The sequence below is a fragment of the Numenius arquata genome, chromosome 12 (assembly GCF_964106895.1).
Source record: "Numenius arquata chromosome 12, bNumArq3.hap1.1, whole genome shotgun sequence".
Classification (NCBI taxonomy): Eukaryota; Metazoa; Chordata; class Aves; order Charadriiformes; family Scolopacidae; genus Numenius; species Numenius arquata.
Window position 1 is genome coordinate 24,355,775 of NC_133587.1, and position 22,755 is coordinate 24,378,529.

Below are 22,755 nucleotides of genomic sequence, written 5' to 3' on the forward strand. Positions count from 1 at the left end.
CTGTAAGTCTGCACCACAGGGGTTTGATCAAGCCCGCAGAAGAAACACGCTGGGGTCAAGGAGTTGAATCAAGGCACTCCATCTTGCAGACTAGTGATTGAAAAGGTTTTTCTTTCATGGAAAAAACAGTTTTTTCAAGTGGTCTTGGGTCCTGATGGAGCGGACCATTCGCTGGGGGCTGTATGTGCTACACGGTGAAGCAGTAAACACAGTTCTTTGCTCTGGCTCCTTTGAGCCTAGTGCTTGCTGAAGACCACAAACCAGTAAAAGACCACTTCCCCTTGGTTCTCACAGTTTACAAAACTACTGTCCTCAGCTAACACCATCAAGAGATCCAGCTGAACAAAGATTTAGCTTAGTAGTAATAAATGACGAAGGATTTTTTTTTTCCTTAAAAGCTTTGAAACTTAAAAGTGCAGGTGTCTTTGTTGCTAGAATAAATAACAAGTAGCCTGTGCTACCGTCTGGATGGATACTGCCATCTGGAAATGCAAATCCAGACAACACAATGTATACTTGTCTATACCTTTCCCTTTAGCAAAGACTGGAAGTGCGGAGTGCCTTACTATGCAGGGTTAATTCAACCTATTGTATAAAATGCACGAAATTCTGGAGAGCTTATTTGTGTCTGCAACGATTAAAGATCTGTCTATCCTGACAGCAGACAAGACTATATTTGGCATCTGGGCATATATTTTTAAAATGCAATTTGAGATACTGTGCTAGCAATATTTCTAACAGAAGATTTTATTACAGTATCTAAAAGATACCTTTATTTGGTTTAAGTCCTGAGTATCCAGGCATTTTATTTTATTTTTTTTTATTCTTGTGCTGTACATTATTTAAAGGGGAGGGAAGGGATTGGAACCTAATTATGTTACTGTATAAGGAATAATGTTTAGCATAGGTTTTCTATTATACAGTTCCCCCCAGATGGTACATTTTGGATCCTTATTAAAACCAAAACATGTCTCCATGTACTCAGAATAAACATGATTTGTCTCATTGACCAGTGTTTTCTTCTTTTTCTGTTTCTAAACTTAGAATATACACACATAAGAATTCACACAGATAAACACAAATTTGCACATGCTTTATACATTTTAAAATCCAATTACTTTCTCAACAGTGTTTTTAATACATTATCAATTCAGAGCCAAGATCTGGGGAAATTACTTTGTTTTCATAATCACAGCAATCAATCAAAAAGTAGAATGAGATCTTTTATCATTGATATTTCTGAGCAACGGTAAAAAAAGATATAAATTGGTAGTTGAGATTTTCATCAACAAATATCTTTACCACACCATCCTCCCTGAAAGTCACACGTTTCTTTGTGAGCTGCAGATGCAGGAAGATGGTTACATCTGATTTCAAGAAACGACTACTGAGACCAGTACCAATGCAGGTCAATCACATGATGTCCCTTTGAGCTCTCTCTTCCTGCTACCTTAATAATTTCAGCCACAGGGGGGGCTTTATGCAGATTATAATTTAAACGTTATAGCTTTTCAGACTGCTCTTATCTGACAATTAGAAACATCTACCCCCAGTCACACTAGCTGGTACTACCAAAGACATTGATGAAGAATATATACTTCACACCACAGCAGTCACCCAGGAAGGGTTAAATAAAACCCCCATCTGCTCTTTCCCCCCTTACTTCCCCACCAAGCAGCTAATGAAGGGCAGCTGCTATAAAAGACTGCAAATCAGCCTGTGTAAAGGTGATGGATGAAGATACTGCAGGTGATTTTGGAGTGGCTGGAACAGTCTGGTGGGGAAAGGGGCCTTGCCTGTGACAGGAGATAGCAGCAGCCTAACACAGGTTGCAGCCTGCAAGAGAGGCTGAACTTGGGTCTGGATTCCCTTGCAAAAGGGGAAATGGTGGCCCTGAGATTAAAGGACTGATAATGCAGGACTAATCCATCCAGTTTTATGTTACTCAGAGGTGGGTGATATGTGCTGTATGTAGGGGTAGCGAGGGGCTGCTGAGCAGACACTGTGGGGCATGCCTTAGACATGGATGTTGGCTTTTGGTACTCTACCCTGAGTTTTTACAGCAGCGTGATTAGATTATTAAGAAGAAAATGTTGCATTCATTTTGTCCTCTATTTCACCTCACAACTCTTTCTTCAACTCCCTCTTTTCCAAGAGAAAGCCAATTCTGTACTGTCACACTGCCCCGATCCCCAGGGCCAGGCCAAATTCTGCTGCTAGTTGCAGCAATGAAGCCATTAGGGAATGACGGCCCTAGAGAGGCATCACCTGAATTAAGAAGAGCAGAATATTGTCTTCTGTGTCTGTGGTGACATTTGTTTTTACTTGAATAGCTTTTATGGCAGGGTTTACGTTTTTCTGCTGATGTGTAGTAAAACACTTTTACTGTGGTTGGTTTAATTTTCAAAGCTTTAAAAAAATCAATTTGTTGCTTTGTACTCAGTATATTGGAGTAGGAAACCATAATGTACGGTTACTTGTGGGTCACTGCTTAACTTCTGTTGACCCTCTCACCCATGAATATTTCCTGGAGTTTATTACTGTGATCTATTTCCTGGATTTTTATGCATAAACTTACATTTCTTATTCTTAAGTAACCACCATCAAAGTCTTTAGGAACAATGATTGACTTTTAGGGCAAAACCAATTTACCACATGCAGGAACACAAAATCCACGAGACACTTCTCATGAATACCCTCATTCTCCTCTTTGTACTGCAAAGATTTTGAGAGGGGCGTGAGAGTTGTGGATGTTTTGATGGAGCAACATACAACGGGAAATAAAACATGCAGTGCATAGAGCAAATAGGACACATCAACAAATATTCTGTCCTTTGGGGAAATTCTGAGTTAAATACCCGCTATTGCTCATCGCAGCTCCTTTAACCAGGAGGAGGAAAACAAAGATAGTGCCAAAATCTCTGTTAAGCTTTTGGAAAACACTTTGTCTGACAAATTACTGGAAATATTAAACTTCTTTTTTTTTTTTAGTACAGGGAGGTCTTAAGAGCTACTTAAAGTATTGCAAGTGGATTGGAGAGTAGCATGAAAGGAAAACCAAGTTTCCTGTTGTAAAATGGTAGGCCAGTGGCATTGTTTCCTTACAGGCAGCCATCAGCAGAGCTCAGGACAGCACATTACCCTGCTTATCTCTGTTGCTAAAGGGCGGTATCTAGATTTTTTTGACAGAGGTACATATTATTATAGTTACCACAACTGAGTAATAAGATTTCTGTCTGAATATGTGTATGCTTATATTCACCTAATTAATCCTTTATGCCATGCTAAAAACATCTAACTTCTCTCGTCATCAACTAGAAGCTGTTTTGTGTAAAGACTTCTAATACCTCACTCCTACTAGAAAAATAATTTTTTTATATCAATGCAATATATATAATGGATGAAATGCCAGACTTTACTTCATTGCTGTTATCCGGTTTGGATATTCTGTAACAGTATTTCTTGTGCTCCTAGTATCTCTGTGTGTTACAGGTTATAGCAATATAATGATGCTACATTAGTCACACCACCGATTCTCACTCTAGTTATCAAAGCAGCCTTTAGATAACTTCCAGATGAAACATGACAGTGGATAATCTATTATCCTCTTTGCTGGTTCTTTTGTCTTCTGAACAAAGGATTTGATTCAAATTATTAAGCTGATTCCAAGACATAGCAGTTAGGACTAGCATTTTGAAATTGTTTTTCCATACTTAAATGGAATGAATGAGCCTCTTCTACTTGCTCTAGGGAGAGAGGGCAATGTGTGGAGAGTGAGAAGAATAATGACCTGATTTTGTAGAGGAAAACTGCTGTAGGGAGAGATAATATTATGGGAACAAATAAAAAACCCCAAAGCAAGGAAGCTGAATAATACTTGAGGAAGGTGGGGGAAATGTTTTAATAATCCTGCTCTCTGTGTGAACATCATTGGAGAAAAAAAAATAATATCAAGACATCCTCAGCACATGACCTGCAGCTTGACAGACACCAGGTCACCCAGGTTCTGCAGTGTGGGAATAGCACCATCTATTGCATGGCCACCCTTATCAGACCGCACATCCTTCCCTGCATGGCCCTAGCAACAGCTTTGTGAGGTAAGGACAGAATATGTTCTTAATTTAGGAGGGGGATCTGCTTTCCTTGTGGCTCGCAAAAAGGCAGTGATAAAGGAGGAACTGAGTCCAGTTCTTCTGAATGACAAGCTCATGCTGTAACTTCTGGCTGTTTCCTCTCCTACTAAGAGGTCTCATCTGCTTGAGAACCTTGATAAATCAGGTGGACAAGACCACTTGTAACTATATCTCTTTCCACTAATCTTAGGGAACATATTTACCCTTACCTTTCCACTTATCAGCTATGCTATCTTTCAATTACAATTGCATTACATTTTGCAGGCACTCAAAAAACTGAATGCTTGCATTGGGAATTCTAGAGTTGCAGGTAGAAAGAGATTTATATAGGGAAGTGGAAACCAAGAGAATATATATACGCTAAAACCTTCTAAAAATCCAACTTTGAAGCTTGGAAAATAGCTGCCACTTCAGAAAGAAAAATAAAATTGCAATAATTCCTTCTTATTTTGTTTTAATTTGAAAGATTCAAGCAGAGCTAATGTTTTGAAAATGCAGTTTAGCAGATGGGAAAAGAAAGAAAGGCAACATGTTAGAACAGCTTCCTCTTTGAAAATCAGTATTTGTCCACAAACCACAGTTGTCAAAAAGCAGGAAAGGGATTTAGAAACATCACATCCATGATTCCATGTGTCATTTCTACAGAATGTTTTTAATTTTTTTACCTGCTATCATGTGACTCCTGAAATAAGCGTTGAATTTCAATAAGTCTGTTCAGACAGAGTTAGCTCTACCAAGAGGGTCAATAACTGGAGAAGTAAACCAGACACAAATAATCATTTGGCAAACTTGGACTATAGTTACTGAAATGGAGAAAAATCTACTAAAGAAAATATGAAGGGGAAAAAAAAAAGACTGCATTGCTGTATTTCCATATAATGAGAAGAACCTGTCTTTAAGATCTTGTTGAGAGCTGATAGTATTTCACAGTAGCTACTTGAAGAAAAAAAAAAGGCAACTGTCATAATGTAACGACCTTTTGGAATATCACATAAATGCTAAATAAAACTTGCCCCAAGTTCAAATCGGAAAGAATTAACTCGCAACTCTATTGCTACCAAAGAAGCCTGGTCTCACATTTTCCAACAGGCAGAGGTGTATGTACATACATGCACTCCTCAAAACCCCCCGCCCCACCTTTTCCTTCCTAAATCAGTTCTGTAAAAATCTCCAAGTTTTGGTCATGTTAGCTGATAATTACATTTCATCTGACTGTTATCCAGCAAAAGTAAAGGTAACATGTAGTAACATGCTAGACTTAGCTCATTTATTTTCATGAAAACAAAAAATGACATGTTTCTAAAGGCTGGATGTCATTAAGAATATCGCCATTTTCTGTTACCTGCATGGCCAGCCTTCACCTGCTGACAGACCGCTGGCAAGTCTGTAACTCATTCGAATGGGTGTTCTGGAGAAGGGCTGTGAAGTCCAGCTGTGTACTTCCACAATATTCCAGATGCTCAAATAATCTGAACTGACATAACTTTCTTGGATGTACTTCACTTCACACCAGGTGAAGATCTTGCTCTGATATCATAGCCAGATAACTTTTTGCCTGGTGTTGGGCTGGACCTCTGACATTGATTTCCAGGAGTTTTTGTTCATCCATAGAAGAAAGTGAAAATATTCTACAATTCTACAGATAAAAATATCAGGAGGCCCAGGCCAGTAGTAGATGCATTTTTTTTCTCCCTAGGCCACAGCAGGCTATTATTTTACACATAATGGTTCAGTTGTCTAACTTGGCTAAATTACCTTAGCAGTTGAAACCACAGTGCTATGTGGATGATGCTAACCAAGAACCTCTCCCTATGGTCCTGCACATTTGATTTTTATTCAGACCAATGTAACTAATCTTACAAGGAATGTAGATAAATGGGGAATGTAAGGCTTCCTCCTATTTGTGTTTAAACAACTGAAAGCAACAGTATTAACTCTATGAACTGATATGAGTAACAGCATTGAACAAAATACTGAATTTGGGAAAATATCCTGTTGTCTTTCCTAAGCAAAAAAAAAAAAAAAAAGGTAGATGTATCCAAAAATTAAAAAAATCTAATTTAAAAAAAAAAGTAGTTAGAGTATTTTCAAAAATGTTTGGGCAGAACTACTCTACGTCAAACCTCTAAAAAACAATTCACTTCAAAGATTTACAATCTATCATTTAAGTAAGCTTGCCGTTGACTTATTTGCACAGTCTAGTTTATAGCTTCCTTGCTTCAAAGCACCATGAGAACAAAAAAAAAAAGAAATAGATAAGGGAAAATGCAAAGAAAATATAAAGGAGGAAAGAAATGGACGATGGATTATAAAGCAGAGAAGTTTCTTTTTCAGAACAGAATTTGACTTGTGACACTGATTGACCTTCATCTTTGAGGTACGTTTCATAACGTGGAAATTTATAGGTGCCAAAATACCTAATAAGATTTATCTTAATTTAAGATAAAATCCTCAGCTTGTGTGCAAAGATATTAGCTGTATAGACTTCTCATTTTATTGCTGAAAGGAACATAAGAGAATTGTTTCTTTTGCATCGTTTGCTTCCTTGATATTATTAAATAACTGCTTGTTGCCAACACAACTGTGTGGGTTGAGGAGAAACTGTGAGTTATGACTTCATGAGTTAGCCTTCATCTGTCAACTGTCCCTAAAAATTCACAAAGTGCTTCCAAACTTAATAAAATTTAGCCTCTTTCTCCTTTTGTTTGCTAGGATTCAAACACTGCCAGTTCAAGATGCTATTTTCTATTTTCATTTTTAAAACCTTTTGTTTTGCAATCTGCATATGCACTGTCTGTCTTCTGTATGCAATATTCATTGTGCACTAGAAGTAAAAAGACCTGATTCTTCTTAAGGTTAGCGGAGCAATTTTGATGGTTGTAGCTGGGCAACTCAGATCAGCCTTCATGGTGAAGCATAAAACTAAGAGGTCATAACCTCAGAAAATTCTTATAGTTACTGAGTGTATATATGGTGACATGACCATACTGGCAACCTCTTTAAAGACTTATTTCTTCAGTATTGTGTGAATGAAATTGATGCAACAAATTGAAATTGTAACTAAGCATTAAAATACATCCAGATGTTTTGTACTTCATCCCTGAAAAATGAGAACTCCCATTGGTTTAATAAGACTTCACTTAGTGGCATCATACAAATACTACTGTGAAATTGTTTTTAGTGATCACATGAAATAAGATTGTTCAAGATTAATGTTAGGAGAAAGGTAAGTTGATAAAGAAGTCCACAAAACATTTCTGAATCAAGCTGAAGACCACACTTTGACAACAGTAACCTCAATTTTTTTGCATGAGCTGGTACTTTGACCTGGACAATTGACTACGTAACAAGAATGAAGAAGCATACCTTAAGATGGGTTTTCCTGAAGATGTCAGCTGCTCACCTTTGTCAGAGGTAAGAATAGTTCACATTTACTCAGAGCTTTGTTTTAAAATTTGGCCCTTGGAGGTAATATCCAGACAAAATTTGGCATGGAACTAGATACATTTTCTGAGATTCCTAAACTTGTCTGAGTTCCCAGGCAACCAAAGGGTTTGTCATCAATACCAGTGTGTTTGGCTTCCCAGGGAGAGAACTTCCTGACGTCGTTTTAAACACTGCAACAGATTAACAAGGAAATCAGAAGCTTTATTCTACCAAAATGAAAAGGTTTAGGTTCTTAATTAAAAAACTGGGAAACAGTTAATGTGGTCCTGAATCATGTTACCTCTAAACTTCCTCCATACTTCCTCCAGTGGCTTGGCTGACATGAGGCAGACTTGGCATGTTAGCATCTACTGTTTTCATGACTGGCTTGTCTTGGAGAACCTTTAAAACCTATATTTATTTTGAGGATGCTGCTTAAACTGGAATCTCCTTACCTTCTCTTTCAGATCTCTTTTCCTAAGTCTGTTATCATGTAAGACTACACTAAGATAGCTCTTCATCAGTTATGAGTACAATAACTTACTTTTCTCTTCCCCTGTTCAATATATTGCATAAGGTAAATGCAGCAATGTTGGACACTTCCTGGACTTATGTCCGAGATTTAATGTGTTCCTCAATTAGCATTAATTAAATAGCCTTTCTGCAAGTGTTAATATTTTCAAGACTCTTAAATGAGAAATATTAGCTGTAAATGCATGTTATCAAACTCCTTAATGTCTAGGTCCACGTTAAAGTCTACATATGGACCATATGTGACCTAGCACATCTGACAGATTTGTTGCTGTTAATAAAAGTGTTTTTTTAATCTGGAACCACCTTATCGCCTTTCATCTTTTAATAGATTTAGATGCTTGCGGTACCACCAAACACAGCAGTGTAAATAGGGTCATCCTGAGGTAAACATGTTAAGCGCCTTGAATTGTTGCAGTTGACTTTAAAAGAGGATGTAATCATCTCTTTCCAGTGTCTAGACGTTTGAAAGGGTTGTCAGGACTACAGCTACAGCTTACCAAGCATCTGCTTTTGCTCCACAGGGAGAGCTAAATCTTTGAGATCAAAGTCTCACGATAAACACTTAGCTGGGGTGGATTTCTGACATGAAAAATCATCAAGTAAGTGCTACCCTTCACTGGACTCTTGCTTACCATTTCTCTTATTAGGCACAGAGCCAGGCTCCATGGTGTATGTGGAAGACACAAAGAATCACATCTGGATGCTTGTATAAGGCTAAAGTGTTCCAGGGTAGCTTGGACCAATGCGCAGGGACAAATCTCAGGGAAACCTTATTGCAGAGAGGAGTGGAAGCTGTCAGAGCAGGACTTGGGACTTATTTCTTGGGGCAAGCCCATTGCCTGACAAATGGCTATACCTATCTTCAGAGAAATAATTTGTGTATTTCTGAGAGCTGGGAACCACTACAGAAACTTTTTCAATCTGCAATATCCGGGTTGGGACCACTTCAGAACAAAATAAAAGGAGAAATTAATCTCCTTTGGCCTCCAACTGCTCCTGGAGAGTTCTCCCCTTCTTGAAGACTTCCCTGGCAAAGGAATTATTGCCACAGTGACTGAAAGGAAGAAAACTTGCTAGGTTATGCTCTTCTTTGAAAGTATATCCCCTCCTCAGGCCTGTTATCAGCACAAGTCACAGTGGCATTTTGCGAATCTGCTGTGCATGCCTCCACACTGAATATTTATTATGCGTTTTAAGATGCTCAATCATAACACAGGGGAAATATGCTAAGGTGAAATCTAAGACAATGCAGCTTCTGAGTGACTATGTATTTCTCATTTCTTTGTAGCCAGAGCAGAGCTGTACTGAAGGTGATTATCCTGGGTTGAGAGACACAGGACTAACTTTTCTTCTAATGCTGGGGAAAATTGCATTTTTAGAAGACTCTAGTGTCTGAATTTGTGAAAGTATTTACTTTCTAGCCAGCCAGGCTCTGTGGGATTCAAGGTTTTAGTGTTTTTGAGCCTTGCCGGGTGCAGGGATGAGGAGGAGCAAGGCCTGGGCATTTGACCCAGGCTGGCCAACAGGATTATTTCATACCATGAACAGCACATCCAATATAAATTAGAAAAGTTTGCTGCGTAGCGGGCTCTCTCCCTGATGGCGGCGGGTCCAGACAACTCTTTGCCCTGGTGCCGGAGCCCTGAGGCCTTCCCTTCCTCCTGAAGCCATTGCGCTCCCAGTGTCCAACATTTGCTGTCCCTGCTGGGAGTGCACGGCTTCTGCTGAGAGAATGGGCTGAGTATAACTCCTGTATATCTGATATCAGTACCGGGATTAATACTGGTTCTTTAGTATTATTGTTAATTATTTAGTCTTAGTCTATTAAATCTATTTATATTTCAACCCTTGTGTTTCTTTGCGTTCCCCAATTCCCCTTTCCGGGTGGGGAGGGGTCATCGGGTGATAGAATAATTGTCTAACGACAATAGGTTGTTATGGATTCTCTCAAACCATAACAGTGATTTAATTCAGCTCAATTGAACCAGTGTCAAAAAAAAATATCTCTGGCAAACTCCATTCTCTGTCTGCACAGGCTGCAGTCTCTGTGACTGGCTTAACTGGACGGGACCCTCCTTGCCCACCTTGCCATGATCCTGGAACGCCCATGATGGGGATGCATGCTTCTGATGCTGCCATGCTTCTGAAGCCTGTTCCAGGGTATTCCTATGCTATTTCTACATGAAGTTCTGGAGATCAGAGAGGATGCAGAAACAGGACTGTCTTGCATTTGAAAATTCCTCCTCTTCTCTTTGCAGTTGAGAAATGCTCTTCCAAACTGTTCCATGTCAATCTGGGCCTTTAAATTCTCCTGTTTGTTAAAACTGTGCAGAGGAAAATGATACGGACCTAAGCATAAACTTATAGTCTTTGGCTAGATTGTGCTAGCTAGTGAGGTTTGATGATTATCTTGTTGGTTGATACAGACTCTTCAAAACTGCTCCTTGAAAGCAGTTCAAATTCCTCTCAACAGCTTTGCAGAAGAGATATGAAGGGATACATTAGACTGATAGAGGAAAAAAACATGGAGCCTTAATACAGCAAAATGCTATACTCTTTTTCAGAAAAGAGCACATATTGTCTAATGGGACTGTTGGTCTTGTTTACCCTATGTAAATACCACATAAGGATATATATACACACATAGGTCCAGAACAAAAGCAGGACTTGTTTAATTAAGGGGGAGTGGGGGAAATGCTTCAGAAAGAGGAAAGGTCAACATAAACCAAAGTTTGTACAGTGGAGACAGAGATGTGAATAGGGAGTTCAAAACAGATTCTTGGATTTCAGAGATGCGGCTCAACTCCAGAGAGGATCAGGAGGATGGAGAATTGAGCTGAAGGGAAAAATGGTTGAACACATGTGAGGAGGGGAAAACCTGAGTTGAAGGATAAATATGTCTCTTCCCTGTGGCATGGCCCAATGCAGCATCATCACTGGTTCGTGGCTCATCAGATGTGACAGCTGCACCTAGAGACATCAGTCCATATGGCAGGGGAGAAACCCAAGTTCTGTACTGCATAGTCCCCGTACTGTAAAGGATCTACTTGTTCAACAGTTTTATTTCTTCCAGGTGTTAAACTGAAGGAAAAACACTGTATATGAGCTGCACTCTAAATAATGTTGCACAGTCTTGATGCCCATAATAGACCAAGCTGTGGCAGTCCAAGCAACAGAGGTCTTTCTGGCCGCAGCCTGCTAGAGCAGACTGTGGTGTGGTTTCATCTGCAAGCAAGTTGGAAAAGGCAAATGGGCAATGAGCTGATGGATGGGCAGCAGATTGTTGTGCTGCAGTGGCCACTGGACAAAAATGTGCTGGTTGTTTTCAGGACTTAACTCCCAAATTTTTGCTACTGGTGGCAGCTGTCCCCTCCCCCCGCAACCATAATTAATACCAGGCATTGACCCTCCACAGAAGATCTGGGCCACAGCTACTCCTGTGTCAGTTGTCTCAACTAAGCACTTGTTAAGATCATTCTAGCATTAAAGTTTGTCCAGGCTTGCTGACCTAAAACCTAATCCCAACCCAATTACTTTTTATAACACCAGTCCCAACCCTTGTCTGACTTCCCCTGCTGTGCCCAGCAGCAGATTTTGTTCTTTGGTCTCAACTGATTAAAAAAAAGTTAACTCTACTCACAACTGTATGGGCTATAGTAAGTACTCAGGCCCTCTTACCAGCTTCAGAACATGAGTAAGAAAGGCCCTAGCGTTGAATTGTTTGGTATACTTCTTCAGATCCTAACAAAGATTGCTTTCTTGGAAAATGTCGTCACTGAAAAGCTATTTTTGAAACTTATTGGGTTTTAATTTTACCTGGAAAATTTTGTTCTATTTAGAAACTTCCATCAGCTTTCTTTAAATGAACTACTGCAGTGACTACTGGTACTAATATATCCACTGAGAAATGTGTCCATTATGAATATCATCCTCTGCTGAGCCCCACTGCCCTGGCTGAATGAGACCTAATAGATTGCTCTGGCTGCCATTTCTCTCTTCTGCCCATCCCACCTTCCTTGTGGCCATCCATGATAAAAGATTTGGGTGCTGTTCACATCTGGTTCACCACACCCAATTTTGTGTCCATATATATTTTGTTTCTGTCACAGCAACAGAGAAATGGCCCTGGCAAAACTGCTTTTTACTTTCACTTTTATTTCCTTGGTTTCTCTTTTGTGTCATCCTTTAGCCTCTTTCAGTTCTCCTATGGCTTTAACTTAGCCTGCTGACCACTGCTATACTGAAATATGAACTTCTCTGTTAAACTTGGCCCTGTCACAAGCATTCAGGGAGCTTTCTGGTTCTTTTTCCATTCCTGCGCCCATAGCTGTCACTGTACCGGACACGTGTCGCATAAGGGTCACAACCACAGCCTTTACTGGAGTCGCAAGGATGGGATGTGGGACTTGGAAGTCCCAGGCCCTGTTTTGGGCTTTGCTGCCTTGTGGTTTTCAAAGCTGAGTAACGTCCTCAGAGCTCCCCATCACAAGCAGGCAAAGGCATTGTTTGGTGCAGTGTTGCTGGTGCCTGTGTCAATGTTGTTGCAAAGGCAAATTCATTGGAAGAATATGTTTGCAGCATCTCTAGTTCAAACAACTGAACTTTAGCTGGAACTTTTTGGTTTCTCATTTTGAAAGGATGTTCCAGTTCAAAAACTATTCCATTCTTTTAAAATCATTACAGAACTCAAATAGGAATCAAAACTGATTTGTGTTACACTTTCTGTTTAACCTCAAACTTTATTTTTTCATGCTGCCTTGCTTGCTGAAATGTTTCTCTTTAATGCCCCCCGCCCCTTAAATTGCCAGTGAAGCACTTTATCACAATGTGAGATCCATAATGAGACTGAGTTCCAATTTCCACATCACAAAGTGTCTACCACACCATGAATCTGAACTGTCTCTTCACCCCCAACAAAACCTCTCCCTAACCATAGATTGAGACACAGGCATAAGGCAGTGCACGTGGGAGGTTTGTCATACTGCTGTCCTAGAGATAAGCAGAAAGCTTCACTGAACAAAGCTGTGCTAGCATTAACCACACAGCTCTTAGAGCCACAGTACGGGCACATTCTAATTAATCACAATTATGCATACTCATGGATTTGCATATAGCGCTGCACGGAGTTAGAGGGAATTTGGCAGATGCCTGTTGGATGTGACTCAGCCAGGAAGGGAACCTCAGTGCTTGCCCCAGGAAATCAAGCTGCGTGGTGAGACCCAACGCTCTCCCAGCCAAGGGAAGAAACAAAGACTCATTTAAGAGTGCAGTGCCACTTCTCTGGAAAGCTACCATATTTCCCTGTTTAGAAGGAAGCTACCTCTCTTCTTCATACTAAGTTTTGCACGGCCCTTTAGTGATTCGGCTAAAATGAATCACAGAATCTTCATGGTTGGAAGGGACCTTTGAGATCATCGAGTCCAACCACAAAACAAACAAACAAACAAACAAAAAACCCCCCCCCAACCACCCACAACCACACACCACTCCCACCCACAAACAGACACAAACCAACAATCTCGGGCACTAGAGCATGCCCTGAAGTGCCATGTCTACACGTTTCTTAAATACCTCCAGGGATGGCGACTCCACCACCTCCCTGGGCAGGCTGTTCCAGTGCCTGACCACCCTCTCAGTAATGTAATTCTTCCTAATATCTAATCTAATCCTTCCCTGCCGCAACTTCAGACCATTCCCTCTGCTCCTGTCATGATTCCCTTGGGAGAAGAGGCCAACACCCACCTCTCTACAACCTCCTTTCAGGGAGTTGTAGAGGGCAATGAGGTCCCCCCTCAGCCTCCTCTTCTCCAAACTAAACATGCCCAAACAATGCTGTGCTCTTCCTTTGAACTGGCAGAGTCAAAGGCAGCTGCCAGCTGGGCAGCACTCTAAATTCACAGCTCTAACACCTCACTTTGACAATACCTAATGCCTCAGCCAAATTCCCAACAGCAATACTATTCACCTTCTCGAGCCCCGATCAGCTATCAGCAGAGCTCCAAAGGGAGGAAGATGAATCTCTGTGGCAAACTCACTCCAGGGCATTAAAGTCTTTGTGCAGCTTCAATCTGTGATACTCCTAACACCAAGCTGCAGACTACTTGCCCCATAAAGATGACGTACTCAATTTTGTCCCTGTGGAGACTAGTCCTGGCAGATTAAGTATTATTTATGTCTCTAAAATTACCTAATTTTTTTCTCTGCAGCTGGGAAGGTAGGTAATTTTTAGACATTGCTCAGTTACAGAAGAAGATATTGCTGGTTGTAGTCTATTTATTAATATGTAGGCACAATCCTCTGCAGAGCAACAGCAACTGCAAGTTTACTAAACAGGAAAACTCACTTTGGTTTGTTCCTGGAATAGAATACAGAGGTATTCTCTGCGCTCTCACGGATGCTGCAATTACTTACTGGTTTCTTTTTCCCAAATGAAGCAAAGATCCTCCCCTTATTTCTCAAATTCAAAAGCTGGTATCCTTCCAGGCTAGCATTGAATGGAGCACAGCTGAGGGGTGCCTCACCTGTACCTATCAAAGCAGAATATATAACAGCATGTTAAAAAAGACAGAAAAAATAAATGTTAAAAACTTTGCTTTTCATAATCAGATGCAATAAACCCAGAAGACGTGTAGGTTGAAAAGACTGTGTTGATACAGAAAGAAAAAAAAAAAAAGACAAAAAAAAAAAAAGCAGATTCTTAAGTGAATGTGTGAATGAGAGTGAGCACTTGCAAGCAGTATGACAGTGGAACACAATGAACAGGGAGAATCTTCCCACCCTTCTGTCCTGAATGATTGATGCTATAATCAGGAATGCTGGAGCTACGCAAGAAGAGAAAAATATAAGGCCATACTCTTGACTGGTGAAAATGAAAGCATTCACATTGATTTCCATGGAGCCACTGCTGTTTATGCTGCTGCAAGATATATCCCTAAGAGAGGTGAGATAATGCGCAAGGATGGCAAAGATAAAAGCACACAAGAGAAATGAAAACTTATCACAGCCACTGAGTTCCAAGTAAATATAGCTCATAACCTCAGCAAGCCTTCAAGTTGTTCTTTCAGTTTTACTTTTGCTTTATAAAAAACAATGAACACATACTTCTCTGTTATGAATGCCTCTCCAGCAATGACAGTTGTCATTAATCATTATAGAATTCATTATTAGCTTTCATCTGAGGGTTGGTTTTGTTTTTTTTTCAGTGCAATGAAATGCTTTGCTTGTGCTTTTACACACAATTATACCAAGTTATAGCTATGTCCCGATTATCTATTTCAATACAATGCATACAGCCTTCCTTGCGGCGCATGGTTTGATTTTTACTGTGGAGCACAAGAGGTGCTGAATGCAGTAACTGTATGCTAACCTCCCAGCACGCACACTGCAAAACTATCACACCACTGCACAGAGCATTGCAAATTAGAACTGTGGGACCTATTACGTAGCTAGTACTTTTATCTGCAACTGCATGCTTCAGCTGACTATTGCTAATCATTTCCTTTCTTCAGCACACAAAGTGTTTGTAGTCCATCTATGCAGAATATAAATCTAATACTATGAAACTCTATAAGACTTAGAAGCACACAGCAAATGAAAAAAAATTGAGTTGCCTTCATTTAGGCTTTTTTATGTTACACATAGGGGGCTTGAAGGATTTATTATTATCTGTTTTATCAACATGTAAACTTTTATTCTCAAATCATTCAAGTATTTTGTATTTTAAGATTTACTCTAAATGTATAATATGCTAATTTATGATAAAAAAGTACAGATGAAAACAGATTTAGAAAGTTCTCCAGACCTTACTGTTCTTAAACCCATCTAACAGTATTGCTGACAAACAGCTGAGGGAGAGGCAGTCCTTCTTTAACACTACCTCCCTACCCTTTCCAGGAAAGGCCAAAAGCTCAATAGCCTTCTCCGCAACTCCAGCCAAACTTGCGGAAAATTGGGCAATCCCACCAAGCGTCATGGAAAAAACTGGTATTCAAACAGCATGAAGAAACCTCCCTCTCTGATTTTGTTTCAGAAACAGCAATAGCTTTAATAATAACTTCACCAAATCTGCACCAAAGTCTGTGGCGTACTTCTAATCACCTGGTATACGGGGTAGTAACACTCCAAGTTCCCATAGATTGCAGCAAGGCCGGGATTTCATTCCTGCTGTTACTTAGCATAAGATCTTCAGTGTCATCTTCTCCTAGGAAAGAATTTCTGCAGTTATTTTTTTACAATATTCGGAGTTGTTGAAAAGGATCTTTATTTTTTTCCAACGGTATACATAAAAAGGTTGAACTAGAAGGGCCCGAAGTATAAAAACCTTAGTGGTGTTAGCCTCCAGTATCCTATTTGAATATATGTTGAAAAGATTTTGCATATTTCTGGTTATACTTAAAACATACTTCCTAAAATCACAAGTGTTCTGTTTCTGTTTACACATAAGCACATCAAAGATTAAAGAGCAAGACAATTACAATGGAGCTGATGAATTCTTAATCTCAGAAACAGCAGTAAATTAGGGGAAAACACAGTCTCGTTACTGGTTGTTCTTTTGTGATTAAGTATTAGTTATCTGCTGTGTTTGACATTCTGTAGCCCTATTTATTTGATTAATTTAATTGTCGCCCTAATTAATTTAATTACTTTGTAGCATGGGTTGAGAAGCGGGGGGCATTCCCGACTCTTTACGTGGAGCTCGGCTGATTACCAGCTCCACAGTTTGCTGAACTGGGAAAAAGCCGCCGCCAGGTCCCCGTTGCCCCTTTCGCTTGTGTGGGTTTGACTGATGGGCCCTCTGCTCCTTTCTGTCTCCGCGCCGTTGTTCCCAGATTAATGCAGGGGACGGGATTATTCACGGTGCGTTAAATTAAGCATCTAGATCGATTTTTTTTTGCAGGAAGGAGCCCTCAGTCCTTGCACTTTCGCAGCCATGAGCGTACATAACCAACATAACCAACTCTTCGATTTGCGAAGGGAAAAATAAAATAAAAGGGGGGGGCGGGGAGAGGGGGGAATGTAAAGGGGGGGCTAGTTTTCCCGGCAGCACAGGGACAATTGCGGGGGTCAGGGAAGGCGGATTTGGGGGATGTTTTAGTTTGTCACTCCGTAACACGGACGGTTATCTTTACGGAGCAACTTCTGAGTAACCAGGCGACGGCGGGCTGGGCTCTCTCCGTCCCGCCGAGCTACCCGTGCCGTCCGCCATCCTCTGCCCACGCACACACCGTGCCGTTCCGCGGCCGCGCAAAAGGGCGAGCGAGCACCGGGCCCAGTCTTCCGCCCTGCCCTTGTAGGTTCCCGGCGCTGCGGGGCAGCGAGCCGCTCTGCGCGGGGAGCCGCGCTACAGCCGGGTGCGAGACCTCCATGCGGCTCGCTGCCGTGGCCGAGCTGCAGCCCGCGGAGCGGAGCGCGGCTGCGGGAGCGCTCCACCGCCGGCAGCCGCGGGAGAGACGGTGCAGCCCCGGCGCCTGCGCCCCACCGCGCTCCTGCGGCGGGAGGCGGGGGGCAGAGCGAGAGGGGTGGCCGGGACCCGGCCCCGGGCGAGTGTCCCCCCCCGCCCCTGCGCAGCGGGCGGCGGCGACAGCGCGGGCGCGCACGGCGGCTGCGGGCCGGGGGGAGCGCTCGCCTCCTGCGGCTGCCCTCGGCCCCGCACTAGCAGCGCCGGCCGCGGAAACCGCCCCGAAAGAGAAGGAGAACTTGTGCGTCTCCTCCGCCCGCACATCCTCTCCCGCGGCGCATCCGCCCGCCCTCCGGGTCCTGCTCCCCCCGCCCCGCGGGGCTCAGGGCCGCCCCGCCGGCTCCGGCTGGAAGATTTCCCCCAGCTCGTTTCCCTTGGAGGGGTTTTGTCGGCAGCGGTGTGCCGAGGGGAGGCTCCGTCCCTAAGGCACCCTGCGGGGGAAGGGAGCTGGGTGGGGGCAAGCCAGGAAGGGAGGATCTCAGTGGCTCTCCTAAAATCTATCAGCAGGCTTGCGAGGAGGGAAGAGTTTGGCACTTCGCAGGCGAGGCTGGGCTTGTTTTCCCCAGCGGTGATGCCGCTGGACTGAGAGTGGCGCGGCCGTGCAAGTTGGGGGAACAGAGCCCCCTCCCCTCCTCCTTCGCCTCCCCCCAGACCCGGTCCAGCGCTTTCAGCCCCGCTGGCTTGTCCCTGCTGCCCCGCTAAATGAGAGCCGGTGCGAGGACAGGGCGACTCGGCGCCTGCTAAAGGCTGTTCTCCGCTGCGCCCCCCTCCCCCCCCCCCCGGACTTTCCCACCCCCGACGAGGAGCGGCGCGCATCCCGGACCCCGGAGAGTTGTCTCGGCAGGCTCCGTGCTATGGCGAGGCTGCGGAGAAGCAAACTAGCCGCTGGATTTCTATTACTTTTCCAGTGCCTGAGCGAGCGCTGCCAGCTCGCCGGCGGGGAGACGCCGAGGCAGAGCCGCGGTAAGCGAGGCCGGTACCTGCCGGGCGGGGCCGCGGACCCCGGGGCAGCACGGCCGGGCCGGGGCGGGCCGGGGGAGGGGGGGCCGGGGCCGTCTCCCCGCCGCACCGGCGCGGTGTGGGCTCTGGTGGCAGCTCTGTGGGCCGCGTACTCGGAGAGGGCAAACGGCTTGTGGGGGTTGGCTCCCCCTGCTCCCAAGAGAAGCCTGGGGTGGCGGTGGTCCCGGCTTCTCACCCTTCCCTCCACCGGAGAGAGCTCTCCATTACTTCATATTTTAATGAGAATTCGGGACTTTCCTCCCTTCATAAATCTGCCCCACGGTCACCGGGAGACGGTGCTGTTCCTCTCCCCAGCCCATTCTCGGGGTCCCCGGAGCCTCCTTCCCAGCCGTGTACGAGGCGCTCCCGAAGGCGAAGGGCTCCCACTCAAGCGCCGGGAAGGGAGGGAGGGAGGGAGGGACGGGGCCAGAGGCGCCCCCGGGAGCCCGAGGCAGCGGGGAGCGGCGGGCCGGGGCGGCCCGGCAGCCTGCCCCCCGCCCGCCCGCGGCGGGGCCCCGCTGCTCTCCCGGCAGAGAGCCGCGGAAGGGGAGGCAAAGTTTCCCTGCAGATCCTGCCTGGGAGAGCTAGCGGGCACTCTCCTCCCCCGCGGAAGTCAGTAGCTTGCAGCCTTCCCTGGAAACCAGGCGGTGAGAGAAGGAGCAAGATGATGGAAGGAGCCCCACAGGGCTGCGAGAACCTGTTGGAAGGAGCGAGGGGCTCACTGTGTTGACCAAGTTTGCTTGTGATAGTATTAGGGTCCCCTTGTCAGACCTTCTCGGAGACACCTGTTAATGCACGACACGCAGCACCTGTAGTGCTTTCTCTCGGGCCACTGTTTCCCACAGCGTGGGGTTCCCTTTTGATCGCTAAAGCCTTCTGTATCCCGCATTCCTGTGCTGTGGAGGGGAAAGCTGCCAAAGGGAAGCTCGGTGCGTTTGCGGATAGATGTTTGGGGAAGGAGTGAGGAAAGTTGTGGGGTTTGTGTGTCAGGGCACCTTGCTGCAGCAGCTTCTAGCTTATGCATATTTTCAAAAGCTGGGCCTTTATATTCAAAATAACAGCCGGACCATTATCAGATGAAGTGTGTCCACTGGCCTCCCTGGTGCAACAGAATTGCCCCTTCTTTCTTTTCTAAAGGGTTTGATACAAACGTGAGGAGTTTTGTGGTCACGGCATAACTGACCCGAACAAGAGAGACTGGGGAGTTATTTGAAATGTCCGGTGAGATAATGTGCCAGACAGAGCGGGGATTTTCCCAGGCTGGGGCCTGCCACTGGGTTTGGGAATTGCTAAATGACAAGGTAGCTCAGCAGGTTGCTGGGGCTCACATGTCACTTGGGGCCAAAGGGAAAAAACCAGGAGGAGGCTTTTCATGTACTGCTGCAAAATTCATGCTGCTGCTCTCGGGGCTGTAGGCAACAAATGCTGGTGTTTGTTAATGTTAGTTATACAGGAAAATGAAGTGTGGTGGTGAGATTAGAAGAAGAAAATTACTATATTGTGTGGCAGTGGACTGAGCTCACAAAGTTTATTAACCTTCCAGCTATGGTATCTGGAAAAAGAAAATGTCAATGCTGACTGAATGAAAGATAATTTAACGGTGGGCAAGGACAAATAATTACTGCATATCACTAATTTAGGCTATTAAGTTGTAGTAGTCATCAATGTGTGCATCAGGAGGTGCTAAATAGAAGATACACAAACAGCTTGCTTACCTGTAAATCGTTTATTAGTGTCTTGTGTTTTCCTGAATGTGATATGAAGTATCAAGGAGTTTATAATCGGGCAAATATTATTTTGATATTTAACACTTTCTGGAGAAGATATGCCAAGCGACTGTGTTCTTCAGCTAGTAAGATGGACAATCTGATGTCAGTTTTGACAGCTAGATGTTTATAGCCTCCGTGTCTTTTCCTTCCCTCTTGGTTAAAAAATCTGTATTATGACAGCAATAATTAAATGTCATTAACATAATCAGAGCTGTATTTAACATGTTTTCATAATTACTTTTTTTTTTTTGTCTTTAATTCTGCTCTTTGGAAAAATGCAATGAGGGACTGTGTCTAATCAGTAAGAAGAGGATAATTATGTAAAGCCAGGGAAATTCAACATCAGGCTCTGTGAGTCAAAATAAAAAGTGCTGTTTCAAAGTTTTATTCCGTTTAGCACCTACTGTATACTTCAGGTAGCTCACATAAAACCTGTGAAGAATTAAAGTAAAAAATAAATCTTTGAAGTAGCTGCAAATTCTTTAAAGGAGACTGTTTTGACACATTCTTTGAATACTCAGCAGCAAAACACCTTATTGAAACTGAATGAAATAACAGTATCAAGAAACGCAAGCGTGTAGTATGCCTTGGCAGAGCTGGAGCCAGGAGAGGATTTCTGGGGATGCTACCAAAGGGATATGCCGTGATTCCAACAGAGACAGGAAAAAAAACCGCACAGGCAATTTTTTTGCCAGCTCCTCAGAATTACCTTGCTGGGTAAAATCAGGTCAGATCAATTCGAGTCAGATGATTTTGCTAGGCATGCCGGAACTTGTCTGGCTGCCTCTGGGTGTTTGTTAAAAAACCCAGGGGTTTGTGACCAAGGTGTGAGGCCGCGGGGCTGCGCTGGCGGGAGCCGGGCTGTCCCCGCCAGAGGGCACAGCGGCGGCCGCGCAGGATGCGGCTCTCCCCCGGGAGCGCTCCATCCCTCCTCCCCTCCGCCTCCTCGGAGCTTCGTTTTTGCTGACAAAAATGCTGTAAATCAAGGATGCAGGTTCTTAAACACAAGCTTTTTGTGCATTTGTGTTTTACAATAACCAAACCGAATACGACATGAATTTCGTGAACTGAATCAAAGGATCTTTTGAAAGTGTGCACAATTAAAGCTCTCAGTTGTTTAAGTGAGGGTGCGCTGCTTGTTGAAGTGCTGCCACAAGAAGCCTTGAAAATGTTATATTCTTTTGCAAACACCATCAGTCAAAATAAGAAGGCTGTTATTGTAATTTTTCTTCTGTCAAAGTATATTCCAGAATGCTGGTATAATTTATATTCATTGGACTGCTGCTGTCTCCAGGCATCAGCATTCAGAGAGGGGTAGAATTATTTTTATGGGATAAACTACTATTAAGCAGTGTTTATCTAGCATTTATCTACTGCGGAAATAGTCACATTTTCTGTATTGCCTGAGCTTTACTCTTGTAAACTCTTCAAACTCTTACTTGTTCGAAAAAACAAACAAACAAAAAACCAACCAACCAACCAACGCCCTCTCCCCCTCCCCCCCCAAAAAAAAGAAACCAAACAGCTGAAGCCAAACTTTCCTCGTTACACATTAGGACCTTCAGCTTTTATCTTAGAAATATTAAGAGAAATACAATATTAGACAACGTGGGTTTTTTTTCTCTTTGCATTCAAAATTACGTATTTTTTTTTCTGTACATGATGTGTAAATGGGGACAATTGGGTTAGAGGATCCCAGTGACCTTTAAGTGTAAATTCTATTTATGTATCATATGTATTTTACTAAGAACTCCCTCTGAAGAAGTAATTTTTTTTACTTTCATCCTTGTTCTTACTTTTATTTTTTTGTGCTTTTTGCCATTTTCATTTCCTCTGACTGCATGGTTTGAAATATTGCTAGTAAATAGTGGGTAAATTAAGACTATCATAAGGTTGACTTAGGTATTAAATTCCATTTCACAGAAACTCATTTCCACAATTTTAGAGTAAGATCAATACTCATAGTTCACTGAAGGTTTAAAAATCCCTTGGGGAAAACTGTTTTTGTTTGGCTGTAAATATTCTTCTTCAGAGTTTACATCCTCCCACAGGCACTTAAAACTCAGCAAACACTTGACTCAAACTCTAGGTTTTGTCTCACACTTAACTTGGAGTTGATGGTAAATAACAGAGACACCAGCTCTCTACACTGTAAACAAATGTAGAAAATGAGGAAAAGGTCTTTATAGTTTGAAAAGTTATTTTGTCCTGGGCAACAATTTATTAACACTGCATACAGGCCATTTAAAGCAAAATTCTTTAAATCTACTGCCATGCTGAATACGAGATTCCTCTAAAACAATTTGAAGTTCAGTAGGGCTGTTACCTTTAGGGGAAGAGACTCCTGAGACTGTGAAGGAGGTAGATGAGGGAATTCATAATGTCAGGTGATGAGAGAGACCCACCGAGTAAAATAATCCCAGACCTACATTGAGTT

The 22,755-nt window shown here is 43.1% G+C and overlaps 1 protein-coding gene across 1 annotated transcript in view; it reads left to right on the forward strand.

Annotated features, from left to right (window-relative positions):
* The first annotated feature begins 18,069 nt into the window (after nt 1–18,069).
* Nucleotides 18,070–22,755, forward strand: part of PLXDC2 (plexin domain containing 2) — a 283,134-nt gene continuing 278,448 nt past the window's right edge. The window contains exon 1 of the mRNA XM_074157175.1: nt 18,070–18,513. Within this exon, the coding sequence (XP_074013276.1) occupies nt 18,405–18,513 (109 nt within the window). The 5' untranslated portion in view covers nt 18,070–18,404. The remainder of the gene's footprint in view (nt 18,514–22,755) is intronic.